The 14138-nt window shown below is 56.0% G+C and overlaps 1 protein-coding gene across 6 annotated transcripts in view; it reads left to right on the plus strand.

Moving 5' to 3' along the window:
- MYRF (myelin regulatory factor) overlaps nucleotides 1-14138 on the plus strand; it is a 74451-nt gene that overhangs the window by 35351 nt on the left and 24962 nt on the right. For 4 of the 6 annotated variants that reach the window (XM_075095067.1, XM_075095071.1, XM_075095066.1 and 1 more), the window contains exons 3-7: nucleotides 478-804; nucleotides 4348-4409; nucleotides 10363-10669; nucleotides 11142-11314; nucleotides 11639-11762. In XM_075095067.1, the coding sequence (XP_074951168.1) occupies nucleotides 478-804; nucleotides 4348-4409; nucleotides 10363-10669; nucleotides 11142-11314; nucleotides 11639-11762 (993 nt within the window). Of the gene's footprint in view, nucleotides 1-477; nucleotides 805-4347; nucleotides 4410-4617; nucleotides 4856-10362; nucleotides 10670-11141; nucleotides 11315-11638; nucleotides 11763-14138 lie in introns of those variants that run through there. The other 2 variants (XM_075095068.1, XM_075095070.1) reach the window with 2 other exon arrangements.

Consider the following 14138-nt stretch of genomic DNA (forward strand, 5'->3'; position numbering starts at 1 on the left):
CATGGAGAAGGGAAGGGTGTCCCTGTGTGTGCTGACATTGGCTAAGGCAGGGGGAGCGGACCTGGACAGCCCCCAGGGTGATCTGGGCCGCAGGGTGGGAGCAAGGTCTTTGGGGCTGATGTGACAAAGAGGCTTCCCTGTGCTAGCCCGTAAGCGGAAGCATGGTGAGCAGCTCCTGCTGGCTCCTGCTGTCTTCACAAGCTTTGAGGTTGGTGTCCTGGGCACTTTTGACCTTTACAGCTCCACAGGTGGATTTTGCACCCTTGGGGTTGCATCAGTGCCACCAACCCAGGTGACCTGCCTCCCTGTACGCTCCTGCTGGTGCCACCACAATGCTGCCTGTTTTGCTGTTTTCTGGTTGTCCCCGAGCACCTGAGTGGCTCCGTCCCCATTGCTGCGTGGCTGGGGAAGGGAGGGGTGGGCAGAAAGTACCGTCTACCTGTCCTTCTGCTGAGGTTGTCCCCTTCTCTCTCTCAGCTGTTTCCCTGACATCCCCGCTTCAGCCAGCTATGCACACCCCCAGCCCTCCAGCTCAACCACCATCAATGCGCCTCTTGCCGGCTCCATCGCCAATGTGACCAACCCTGCTTCCAGCGGTTCCCTCCACCTTCCTGCCCCAGGCAGCCAGATCCCAATCCGGCATGGTCCTCTTCTGGCCAACCCTTGTGGACCCGGCTATGGTGCTCACCTCAACTGCAATAACAACAATGGCATGGTGGTGCCCAAGGGCTACCTTGGCGGCCACTGCCTAAACAACGTGGTCCCTCCAATCAAATCAGAGCCCAAGGCCTCCTACGCACCTGGGTAAGTGGGGTTGGGGTGGCAGGACAAGGGCAAATGGTGGGACAAGTGCTCCTCCAGGCTGGTGGGACCTGGAGGGTTGGTGTAGTTTGGCCCACAGTGCCTTAACTGCTGGCAGCGCCGGCCTGTATTAAGCCCTTGCTTCACAGAGAGATTTTTTTTTTTACAGGGGTAGGTCCTGAAGTTTGCTGAAAGGTTGTTTGGTAGATCTTGTCTGTGTGCATTGAGTTAGAGAAGCTCAGTAACATCCCCCACGTCTGCAGGTGATGGTCGAGCCGTCGGCTCTGGGTGACCAGCATATCTATGCTGCACATCTACAAGCGTGTGATGGGGGAATATTGTAGCTCTGTATTTTTTTGAGAAGGAAGAGACACAGAATAAATTTGGACAAGACAACGTTCAGTCTCCAGGATGTTCCCGTGACTGTCCCAGGGGAAGATGTTAATTAAACTGGGCAGAGAGATGTACTACTTGGCCTGATGTTGTAGATACTCCACTCGAGGAGAAAAAGACGGCATCTGAGCTGGATTTGTACTCCTTTGCAATGAGCTCTGGACGCAGGCTGGGTGAAGGGGCAGAGGATGACCAGGTTTTGGTATTGCTGATGGACTGAACTGGGCAATTAGTCCTGGGAGGAGAAAAGATGGGGTTCCTGCTCTCTGGGGTGGCCTTGCCTGGAATAGGTAGGAAGGAAACGACCCTGGCAGGCTGGGAGAGCGCAGCAACGTGGCACCTGCCATCTGCAGTGGCCAAAGGGGCCAGACAGAGACCTCAGTAGAGAGGACTTTGGCAGGCGTAGCACGCTGAGAGGGTATGGCCCTACAGCGGTGTCAGGGCCAGCACCTGGCCTGCACAAAGCCTGACTGCCTGGAGTCCCAAAGGGAAGATCATGTCTGGTGTCTTCCCCCTCGTGCACCGGTCTGGTCTGTGCTGCTCTCCCCCGGTCACAGGGGAGTGGAACAAGATGATCTGAAGGCGGACAGGTGAAAATCAAGGTGTGCAGCAGCGTATTGATCAGCAGGAGGCCTTGGCGGTTGGCGATAGTCATGCCACGAGGAGCTGTGCCGTGGTCCAGCCTGGCTCCGTCGCACAGGCGGTGGGTGGCCCTGATGCGCTTTCTGCACAGCCGGTCTCTGTGCTTTCTCCAGTGGCTGTAAGAGACGAGGCCAGGATGGCACCGGGACTGCTCGTCTCTGCAAGTCCCTGTCTGGCTTTTCTCCCTCTGCCTTGTGCCCTCTAGTGTTGCCAGCAAGTACGGCGATTCCCAGATTTGGAAGCCTCCAGCATGCTGAACCGATGGTTCAGCCATAACGTAGCTCCGTTGGGGTGACTTTGGCCCTTTGGATGACCTTGGAAATATCTAGAAAGAGAAAAGCTAAACAAAATCTGCCCTTATTTTATTCCCAGACCGGGGAGTTCTCCCTTGCTGGGTACCCTGAGGGCTACGCGCAGCTCAGGGGGAGCCCTGCCCAAAAGCATGACGTGATGCCTTGTCATGTCCTTTTCTTCTGCATGCATCTGGCATTCTCCGGGACGTGCGAGGTCGTGAGTAAGGATCATGGCTTGCTATTAGAGGTGGAGACCTTGCTTTGGATGTAGATGAACTGGGTCAGCTCTGATGGCAGCAGTTCTTCAGCCTCCTGGAATGACTCTTCCCCGATGTACTAGGCTTTTCCCGGAGGAGCAGCGTCTCACGCGTTGGATACCAACCGGCCCTTCCCTTGGACTGGGAACATCCACGCTACCTCCCTGTGTGAATTCTGCAGTTTCTACCTTTCTGCTGCAAGGCCTTTCCCACCCTCCAGGATTCCCTGAATTGTCCCGGGCTCTTTTGTTATCGGCCAGACCTTGGCTTGCTGAGGCACAAACCCTGATAAATTCATAGGAAATATAGCATAAAGTCATGGCCAGCGTGGCAAGGAGCCTGGAAATAAGGCTGGTGATAGAAGCTCCAGACCAAGCGTGGGAGGGGAGTGGTGGAAAGGTGCTACAAGTGAAGGTGGAGGATGAGGGGAAGTATGGTGAGGGCTCTTTGTTGGGGTTACCCTACCTCATCTCTCCCCAGCTACAGCTGTGTACCACTTACCACGGAGAACCAACCCCTTTACTGGGTCGTGGGCTCCTCTGGAAGGTCCTGGTGGGTGTCCTGGCTCGCAGCTGTAGTTGTGGGTGCCATCAGGAGCAGAGTTTGAGAGAGGTGTGTGTGTGTCGTGTACTGCACCTTTCCTCCCCGCAGCCCTAAGACCCTCGTTTGCTTTTTGGCCAGCTTTCGTCCAAGAAGCACTGGTTTGACTGGGATAATTTTGCAGCCACAAAGCTGGCGGTGTAAGATGGGGGAATGGAAAAGGCTCCCTGCTGAAAATAGATGGAGTGGACTTTGCTGAGGTCCTGGGCTGCCAAAACCTGCTGGCGCTTGCTGAAGCTGTGTGTCACTGGCGATGGAGCGGATACAGATGGGCAGACGAGGTATCTCCCTGCCAAAGATCTCCACAGGACAGAGCATACTGCAAACGGAGAGGTGAAGAGAGCCTTTCTCTGGAGCACAGGCAATGGGTGCTCCAGCCACCAGAGCCACCGTCTCCCTGCCCATCTCTGCTGCAGCTTCAGCTTGCAGTGACCGTGGCTCAGCCTAGCTGGGAGCGGGGCCTCATCTTTTTCTGTGGACTTGATCTCCAGAAAGTTGCTAGAGAAGCACCAGAGTCTCAGACAAGCAAGCCCTTTCCTTGTGCACCAGGGTGGTGGAAATTTTACCCTGGCCTGAAGATGTGTGAGGCCCAAGTGTCTGCTGCGGTGGGATGCGTGTTGAGGAGGGGCCTGCGAAAAGAAAAAAATAAAAATTGGTTGAAATGAATTTCCAAGGAGGTGCTTTGGAAATGGCTGAAGAGCCTAGCTGCCTGGAGCCCGCGCTGGCTCGAGGTAAAATAAGGAAGGACGCATCTGTGCTACCACCGCGCGTGGCAGGGCTGGTCCTCAGTCCTACCGTGCCCGAGCCATGGGTGTGCTGGAGAAGGCAGCTGAGAGCTCCCCCTTTTATTTGGTTGCAGTCGGGGCCAAATCTGGCTCCCGGTGACGCTGGAGTTGAGCCAGGGTGATACAGCCAGCAGCTGTGGTGGTGCTCAGGTTCATACAGGTCACAAGGCAGAATCCATCCCGTGGCCTTCCCAGCCTTCGCTCTTGTGCATCAGATCCCAGGTCCCAGCCCAGCGCTCCCCGAGCTTCCCATTTACCCACGGTGAAGCACATGGTCTTTCTCTGGGGAATGGATGAATTTCTGTTTGGCTTCTCTTTACTGGAGGTCTCGTTGGCAGGTCAACAAAATGCCTGTCCCTGCTCCCGAGGTGCAGGGAAGCAGTGTGAGGAGCGGGGTAGCAGTAACAGCTATGGCAGCACCGAGCTCGTCAGCTCGGGGTGACGAGGATCGGCTGTGGGCGCAGCTGGGAATGTCTGAGTGGAGCCTGGAGGGTGCTTTAATCAAACTGGACCTATGGGTTGTGCTGGAAGCTGGTTTAAAATGACCTCCCCTTCTCTTTCCCCATTGCTCTGCAGCACTTTACCTGACTCTCCCCCGGACTCTGGATCAGAAGCCTACTCCCCTCAGCAGGTGAATGGTAAGTGCTTAAAAGAGAGAGCGGGGGTGGGGGGGGGGAAGAAAAAAATAATAATCCCAACCCCAACCCCAACATCCTCCCCCTCTTTGTTCTGTGAAAGTGGTTGGCTCTGAAATCTTTATCAGACGGGAGAAAACAGGCGGCTGCAATACGTGGGGAGATTATCAGTTAGTAAATATCCCTAGACTTTCGCCTATTGTTCTGCTGCTAGTCTTTGCAAGGGGGGAGAGCGAGCGAGAGAGGGAACAGGAGAGAAGGCAAGGTGGGAATCCACTTACACGGGAAGAGATCGGCGCTGTGGCTTGTCCCCGGGCAGGGTGGGATGTGGAGCCTGCGAGCCTCCTTGTCCTGCCCTCTGCCCCGGGTGAGCGAAAGGCAAGGAGTGCGAGCGCGTCCCTGAAATGGAGCCCAGCCTGGGGAGACAGAAATGAACCCGCCGTTCAGCAGTAAGTTCCTTCCCAGCCCTTCCCTCCCCTCCAGTGGGGCCAGCTGATCCTGGGGGTCTTCTGCTCCCCCTGCAAAGGGCAGGGAGAGCTGGGTCCCCCCAGGTGCAGGCAAGGTCACTGCCAGGCCCTCCTGGCTCCCCCTGGGGAAGCCACCGAGTGTTATTTGGTGCCTCTGGTGACCTTCACTGCTCTTTGGTGGAAGAAACTCCTTGGTGAGGAAGGAAGGTTGCTTCTGGTCTCCCTTCCCCCTCGGCAGCAGCACCCTCTTCCCCAGGCTCCAGCCCAGTCCCCACCAGGAACAGCGCCTGCTCTCTTTTTTTTTTTGATGGAAGAGGTCAAGAGTTCTGTTTATCTTGCTAAAAAAAATCCCTGGAATTCCTCCTGGCCCTTCCTTAAATATAACAAAGAGGCCGGGTTGCTCACCACGAGGAGAGCTGCTTTGACGTGCTGGCAGGGCAGCAGCACCTCTGCTTGGGGAGGAGAGGAGGCTCCGGCGAGCACCCGCAAAGCAGCTCCTTCCTCGTGAGGGAAGGATCAGATTCCCAGGCTTGTTTTTTCCCCTGGAGCTGGGAGCACAGGTCCTGTGTTTGGCAAATGCGTCAGCCCCTGTCCCCACCCTGGTTAGAAGCCTGTGGAAATTGGGATGTGCTGTGGGCACGGTGAAGGCGCGGCATCTGCCGCAAGGGCACGTTCTCAGATGCTCGTGCGTGGGTTGTCCCCTGAAAACCGCACAAGGCCTCCCAGCTTGGACCCAACCCGCCACAGCTGAGCACGCTGCAGGGTCAGGACGTTCACTTAAGATGTTGTGAAGACACATTTCTTGCCGTGTTTCCCAGGGGAGGACACGAGGCTCCTCTCCCAGCCCTGAAGCGGCTGTCCTCTGCGGGCTTGGTCTCCGGAGGTTGTTCTGAGGCTGTTGGAAGCTGTATCCATCAGCTGGGCTGAGCGGTGCCAAAGCTGCCTGGCCGGCAGCGTTGCTGAGCCGTGCTGGTCCTTGCTCCAAGTTATGTGGGTGGAAGTCGAGTGCTTGTCAGGATGGCAGGAGCAGAGCTGGGTAAGGCGGATGTCGTGCCCGGTACCGTCACTATCCGGCTGAAAAGCCGAGAGATTCTCTACCCCAGGGATGTCGCCTGTCAGCCATTGCATGGAAGCAAGGGTGCTCTTTGGTCCTGAGCTCCAGAATCCTGAGAATGGAGACCTCCCCTCCTCCCTGGAGCCCTAGTGCTTGGCTAGTCTGTCCCTGAGACAACTCCAGAAGGGAGGGTGGCCCGGGAACAGGACCCTGCCTGTGAGCGCAGGCAGAGGAATCCCGTTCAGTGTGTGCTGGAAAAGGGCGCTGAGAGATCTTGGCGGGCAGCAGAAAGCCTCTGAAGGGAGCAGAATGGGTGGAAGCAGCCCTGCCCTGGCACCCTTCAGTAGGAGGGCTCAGCGTAAATACATTTTGCTTTTCCAGACCTCGCAACGGGAGGAGTTTTCTGATTCCTGGTCAAGTGCTTTGGCCTCATTAGTCAACCCCTGACTGGTTGTTCTGAGACCAAAGTCCATCCAGCCCAGTGTCTGGCTCGAGGCTGGCTGGTGGCACCTGCGTAGGGGAGCAGCCTGGCAAAGATACCTCCGCTGTTACCCCCCTCCGTGTCCCCACAGCAAGCTTGGGCAGTCCCTGGATGTGTTTTCTCCCTCCTGCAATTTGCTGGTGCTTAGCTTAACCTGATGTCCACAGCGGGGTGCAAAGAAGCTTTGGCTTGCACTTAAAACACCTGCAAAGTCACTTGTCCCTTCCCACCCTTCGGTTTCCTTATACCCCAGGGCCAAATGCCCCAGGAGTCCGTCCGTCCTTTCTGCAGGACCTCAGTACCCTGTGGGGACACCTGAGCGCGCAGGCTAATGCAGACAGCTCCAGCCGTTAGGCAGAGGCTGTGAAAACAGATGAGCTTTGTCCTGTTGGAGAGAAGGTCGGTGGAGACTTGTTTTGGGAGGCTGGGGATCAGCCCGTGCGCTTCCCATGGGCAGGGAAACACGGCGAAGAGCTGCTGTTCTGAGGCAGTGGCTCATCTGCACGTTTGGTGACTGCCTGGGCTTTCCAGTCCCAGTTTCTCTTCGGTGATGTGCTTCAGCGCCTGCCTTGCTACCAGGTTTTGACCAGACCTGTCCGAGCGTGCTTTGCCGGCACAGATTTGGTGCGCTGGATTCTGGGGAGGTCTCAGGAGGGTAACGTGGGTTTAGCTGGTCTTTTTGCTGTTATTTGAAGGGCCGTGCTGTCAATCTCCTTAGCAAGTTCAGGCTTTGGGAATGGTATTGAGATCTTCTGTTTTAATGCTGGGGTGGGAGGGAAGGACTTCCGTGTAGGAGAGATGTTGAACTTCCACACGAGGCTTCAGTACCCGCTTCTCCCGGAGCTGCCTGTTAATGCCTCAGATTCCCGCTCATCTACATCCAGGATGTTCGCTCACATTTTCCTGGGACATTTAAATGAGAAAATTTGCAAATTCTTTCAGTCATATTTTTCTCAGCATGACATCTTCAGCGTGCGCTGTTCTGAAAAGTTTCTCTCACGGGTGAAATCTTGAGTACTGAGATTTTTCTGTGGACGGATTTTCTTGCATAGATCTGCTCACAGCCTTTGTCAGCTCATTTCTCCTGTGTCTTGCGCTAAAATTGGTGATCATTCTTTTAGTTTTCCTGTATTTTTTTACCGTGATTCTTCACTTGCAGAATCTAGCGGTGGAAGAGTTTGATTTCGCTATAGAAGCATGTTCCAGGTGAAGAGTTTCTTCTCTTTGCAGTTTCCTTCTCTTCTTTACAGCTTCTGCAGTAAAGAGAAGCTGGAATAAGACATCATCGCAATTCATCAGACTCCGATCTTTGCCTTCCACTTGCTCATGGCATAAGCTCACTCTTTTTTAGGGTGCATTAAAACATAAAAATAACCTGCTGAACATGATGCCAACGCTAACTCTTCCCAGGAAGTTTGGAGCAGGCACTTAATCCTGTCGTTATGGCTGAGGCCTGATGAGACGGAGGGTAAAACTTTACCCGTGTGGTGCTGAAGCGACCGGTCCTTCGGCGCTGTAGGCAGTGTCGTACAAACACCTGAGTTCAGAGAACACAAAAATCATGTTCTGCTCCATCCGAGATGAGCGCTGAGCCTGTTCAGGTCTTGCCAGCCCACCAACTTTTGCCTCAACGTGTGTATTTTTCTTTAGTAAAATGATTTCTATTATTTCCTTTGGAGAAACCACTAATTTCCGGTCATTCTCTGGGTGCGTTGGGTGAGATTCAGCCATGTTACTTTACTTTGCACACTTTACTTTTTGCTCTTAGCCTCCAAAAAATGTTTTGGTTCTAGTTAAAGCCCTCAGCTGAGCCCCGGCATTGCTGTGCAGAGAGTGTACGGCTAGCTGGAGGCCTAAGAAGCTGCAGAAAGGGAGCTGGATTTGCATGCCCCTCCACACGCCAAGCATCTCTTTTGGTGGGGATATAGTCAAATCAACCCTAATTATGGCACGGCTTTAGTGTCCAATCCCAAAGAGAGGAGGAGAAACATAGGATCACATTTGAATATCCTTTTTTGTTTATTTAAATTTAGAGATCAAAGGTTCCTTCTGGTTTAAATTTTTAAAAAACCAAACCAGTGTCCCACAGAAGTCCTCAGTGGCGATGCCGATGAGCTGGAGGTGCTTTTCCTTTCTCTCGGTGTTCCCATGCCTGGCTCTGCTCTCGCTGGAGAAGAGCACAGCAAGTGCCCTTGCACGGTAGTCGTCTAACACAGCCCCAAGCCTTCCTTGGTGCCCCCGGCCCGAGCTGGGTGTGGGCATCCTTGGGACATCTCTTGGCTGGGGCTACAGAGGAGACCAGGCAACGCACCGAGCTGGGAGCCCGAGCTCTCGGCTGACCAGTGCTCTGTGGGATGAATCCCACCCTTGGCTTCTCAAGGCTCCCTCAGTGGGTGAGAGTCTGGTTTCTTGGCAGGCTGTTGGGCACCACAGCTATGAGGAGCTCTGGCATCATTAAGTGGGTCTCCTTTGCCACAAGAGCATATTGCTGGGGACTTCCCTTGTACCACGCCCAGAATCAGTAAAATTGGGCAAAGTTCCAGTGCTTTCTCTCCAGCTCTGCACTTCCAGGCACAGGCTTCAGACCCTGTTGCTGGCTGTTGGACTTTTGCCCCCAGCTGTGTTTTCTTGGTCCGGGCAGTTCCTTGGCGCTGCAGGAGTATTGTGGTTGATGGATTTTCTATTTGAAGGGAAATAAAAAGCTAACACAAAAGCTGCCTAGGAATTCCTGCAGTCTTCACTGCAGAGGATCCACACGAGGTAGCTAGGAATGTTTGTGGAAATCTTCCTTGTTGTCCCTCAGCCTGAGGACCTGGTTGCCCTTTGAGTTTTGGTTCTTTGAGCTTCAAGATGCTGGGCCTTGCCCGCTTCCTTTGTGCTTACCACTTCTTGTCTCACCTCTTCTTAGAAGACGTACGGTACAAGACACCTGCTTTCGTAGGATTGCGTGTCCCTGTATCAGCTGGTCAGCCAGGTCCTTGCTCTGCAGATACCACTCGGACAGGCTGGGTCTGAAGTTGGCAGCCAGGGCTGCTGACATGAGGAAGGAAGCACTGCTCTGCTTCTCATGCTGGGGAACCCTGGAGGTGTCTGTGGGATGCTGGGGCTGTCAAGGAACGTGGGAGGAGAAGTCAGTGCAGGGCAAGGTGGCCATTGCAATCACAGAATCATTAAGGTTGGAAAAGACCTCTGGGATCATCAAGTCCAACCACCAACCCAACACCCCCAGGCCTCCTAAACCATGTCCCCAAGTGCTGCATCTAAGTGTTTTTTGAACCCCCCTGGGGATGGTGACTCCCCCACCTCTCTGGGCAGCCTGTGCCAGGGCCTGACCGCTCCTGCAGGGAAGACACATTCCCTCATACCCAACCTAAACCTCCCCTGACACAGCTTGAGGCTGTTCCCTCTCGTCCCATCACTGGTGACTTGGGAGCAGAGACCGACCCCCCCCTCACTCCAGCCCCTCTCAGGCAGCTGCAGAGAGCGAGAAGGGCTCCCCTCAGCCCCCTCTTCTCCAGGCTAAACCCGCCCAGCCCCCTCAGCCGCCCCCCAGCACACTTGTGCTCCAGACCCTGCCCCAGCCCCGCTGCCCTTCTCTGGACACGCTCCAGCCCCTCAAGGCCCTTCTTGTCCCGAGGGGCCCAAACCTGAGCCCAGCATTTGAGGTGGGGCCTCACCGGGGCCGAGCACAGGGGTCCCATCCCTGCCCGGCTCCTGCTGGCCACACAGGCGGTCGAGTGCTTCTGTGCCCACCCAAGATGGGGTGGTTTAGGGGACACGGCCGTGCTGAGGCGAGGCAGAAGGGGCAGGGAGGTGTGGGTTCAGGAAGATAACCAGGACTGGGATGGTTCATGGGGAGAGGGGAGCTGTGTCTGTGCTGGACCCGGGCTTAGGACACACAGTGCATGGCCCTACCTGCTGGTCTAACAGCTATTACTCTTTCTCTCTTTCAAGATCCTCACCTCCTCCGGACCATGACCCCCGAAAACATGTGCCACATGACTCCCCCTTCTCGCTTGGAGCACCCTCCGCCGCCGCCTCCACCTCCCCCCCCCCACCTTCAGGGCCCCCCGCCGCCGCCCCCTCACCCGCACCAGCAGCAGCACAACCCTCACTACCCCAGCCTGCAGCGGGACATGTACATGAAGGCTGAGCCCCTGATGCCACCGTACGGCATCGGGCAGGGCATGGCGCCGGCCGACCTCCACCATGCCCAGCAGTCGCAGATGCTGCACCAGCTACTCCAGCAACACGGAGCAGAGTAAGGCCTCAGGGCGCTGGGGCTTTGCAGGTTATTGGTGTGATTTTTTGGGGGAAGGCGGGATGAGGGGATGGGAGCTGGAGGCTTGCAGAATGCGTGAGGAAAACTACAGGGTTTAACTGCAAGTTAAGGAGCGTGCCCTGGTTCTGTGGGAGCCAGTCGTCAAGGTGGAGATGAGCCAAAGTGCGGGGCAGGGGTTTGCAGCGCGTGGCTCAGAGTTGGGCGGTGGGGACAGACAAGAGGAAACCAAAGATGTGCCTCGGTGCACGGACGGCACAGGGCTTGGCAGTCGCGGGCTGGGTGGGCAGAGACGCGTGGGAGAAGGTGGCGGCAGTGCTGAAAGAGCCTGCGGCTCCCTGCGTGAAGGTGTTCGTTTTTAGATGCCATCCCAGCTTTTTCCTAGCTAGGGGCTGTGGGGCTGTCACCTCCCCACCTCTTGCTTTCCTGCTCAGCCTTTGCTTTCCCTCTGCAGCCTCCCGGTGCACCCTGCCAAGAAGCGGAAACACTCCGAGTCGCCTCCCAACACCCTCAATGCACAAATGCTCAACGGGCTGATAAAGCAGGAGCCAGGTATGGGGTCCGTGCCACTCAACCCTGACAGAGTCCAAACGCCTCCCTGGCACCAGCCGGGAGCGCTCTCACCAGGTACGTGGTTTTTTTTCCTCCCCCCATCCCCCTCCCCTTAATACCCCCAGCATGCAAACCCCTGCTGCAAGCCTGGGCGCTCCGCTGGGCCAGGGTGCTTGGGAGGAGGGCACACGAGCACCGCAGGGTGGCAGCCGGGGAGGCTCACCCTGGCACCTCAGGTCAGGAGCGCTGAGCTCCTCCTGGCCCAGATCTCGCGCCCGCGGCGGTGCCCTGGCAAGCTCCAGGCTGGCCGCACAGACAGTGCCAGTCGCTTCCTTGTGCTCTTACCCCGCTGGATGGTCTGTCAGAGTGATTGAAATGGATATTTTCCCCTCCCCACAGGCCTGATTCAAGATAATGACAGCTTGAATGGCTCCTACCTGGATCCCAACTACCAGTCCATAAAGTGGCAGCCACATCAACAGAACAAGTGGGCAACTCTGTATGATGCCAACTACAAAGAACTGTGAGTAATCCACCCACCTTTGAAGAAAGTCAGATTCACCTTTCCTGTATCGGTGGCAAGGGACTGGGGTTGCGGGGATCATACCCACAAAATGGGACAAGGATCTTCCTGGGCTCCCGCTTGTCCTCTCCTGTCACCTGCTGATCTCTGCTTGCCTGCACTGTGGTGGAGATACTCTCCCCTCTGTACCTTTGCCATTGGGAAAGTTACTTCTCCGCACTTCTGCAGGGCTGATGGAGACTTAAGCAACGGGGCTGGCGCTGTAGGAGCCAGCAGAAGGCAGTTCAGCAGCTTTGGTGGCAGTTCAGCAGCCACTCAGACCTTGGTCTGCCATTGAGGGTTGTATTGGCAAATACAGCCTTGCCCTGAGCATGGGTTGCACCAGCAGCGCCCTTTCCTCCCACCCAGGCTTACCAAGGTCCTGGGGTTTAAAATATCTGTTAGGATTTACTAGACAATGCATAGCGTGGATGACTGGAGGTAATCGAGAGCCGCTTCAGCGCAGCTTGAGAGCAGCATAAGAAGGAGCCTGAGGAGGAGGAGTGGGAGCGGTTGAGGGGGAAAGGAGGAGAGGAAGAAAGGAAGAGGGAAAGGGTTGAGGAAAGCTGGGAAGCCAGGAGGGGCAGCGAGATGGCGGGGAGGTGGGGGGAGAGGAAAGCTGGGGTGGCCAAGGTGGGTGAGGGGGCAGGGAGTGACTGGGTGGGAAGGTGGGCTCTGGGGGCTGCGCGGGGCTGGGGGCTGGAAGGAGAGGCTGGGACAGAGGAGGGTGGAGGCAGCGCATGGACCAGCTGCATAGGGGAAGAGGAGTGCTCAGGAGGAAACCGCTCTGAATCCTCCCTGCATTCCTCGGAGGTGACAGAGATCTGGCAAGCAACAGGCTGGGTTCCAGGAACCGCTCGCTGAGCAAATGAACCCCCGTTTCCCCTCCTCCTCCTTCTGCACAGCCAGCGGCTGGTAGGGGTCCTCCTGGGGGACACGGAGGAGGGGGTGCTCTGTTGTCTGCCATACCAAATAACCCAAGACCTTGCCTGGATGGTGCTCAGGATGGTGCTCAGGCCAGTCGTGGAGGCTGTGTAGGACCTGTGGTGTGCAGCGAAGCAGCTGCTGCAAGCCCCAGATCTCCTGCTTTAGCCCAGCCCCACTCCTTGTGTCATCTGTAACGCAGGCCTGGCGATGACGGGGACATGCTATGGGTTGTTCCCCGGCGGACAAGTGGCTGTTGGTGTTGGTTACTTCTTTGGTGACATCCTGTCATTTGCAAAGCCTGTGTTTGTGGCTGTCTCCCCAACCACAGCAAGAGAGGGGTGATCTGGGGAGGTGGTAACTTCTGTTTTACTGAACTGTTTCCATAAAAGAAGCATCTCCCACCTTCAGGTGGAATAACAACACCCCGATTGACCTGTTCCTGTTCGGCGAAGGAAAATAGGTGACAGGATTAACACGACAATGTGGGATTTCTACCCTGAAAGGATGGACTGCATCCTTCGCCGACAGCAGCATGCTCTGTGCTACCCACTGGGCTTCGCTCCTCTTCCCTCCCTGGTCATTTTCTCCACTGCTTTATACATTGGGACTGGGTAGTTTAGGCATTTGCCTGCAGTGTTTTTCTGTCTGGTAGTTTTAAAGCCATGGTGTAGCCTTGGATCCCCCTTTCCAGTGCATTTGGCAGTCTGCTGAAGCGTACACCTCCTCTGCTTCACCTTTCAGTGTTTCCCCTGTGGCACGAAAGCTTTTCTTTAGGGTGCTGTGGCTTGGCACCCTTCCCACGGGGCTCCCTTTGCCAAACCTTTTTCCCATCATGTGTTGTGTTGACGTGAGGGTGACTTCTGGGAACTTGTGAGTAGCTCCGAAGTCCAGCCCTGCCCCTGCTCTCCACCATCAGTTTGCTTTTCTGTAGAGCGCAGGACAGGGGTAGCCGGCCATCCTTTGCTGAGATACACACGCCGTAGCCCCCAGTCCCGGGTCCCTGCTTTCCTGCGCAGGGCAGTGTTTGCAGTCAGCTCCCGCCTCCTCCCGGCGCTGTCTGGACACGTCATCTCCATCACCTGGTTTTCAACCAGGGCCCGGGCGTCACTGGGCAGTTGTGACGCTGCCGTTTTCCCACCTGACAAAGCCACCTTCAGCTTTTCTTTCTTCTCCCAGACTCTGCTTTCGGGCCAGCACTGCCTCCAGCTGTGAGCCTCGGCATCTTTGCCCCATGTCAAACAAGTTCTGAGAAGTTGGAGGCACCAGGAGAAGCGAACCCCCCGTCTCTATCTCGGGCAGCGCTTGGTCACAGCCTGCCAGTCCCTGGAGTGGCCTCCCATCAATCCCCACAGGGCTTTCACTATGTGGGAGAAGCACAAATGCACCTCGTGTAGTCGGCAGGGTCCAAAG

Source organism: Phalacrocorax aristotelis, chromosome 5 (genome assembly GCF_949628215.1).
Source record: "Phalacrocorax aristotelis chromosome 5, bGulAri2.1, whole genome shotgun sequence".
In the NCBI taxonomy this organism is placed as follows: Eukaryota; Metazoa; Chordata; class Aves; order Suliformes; family Phalacrocoracidae; genus Phalacrocorax; species Phalacrocorax aristotelis.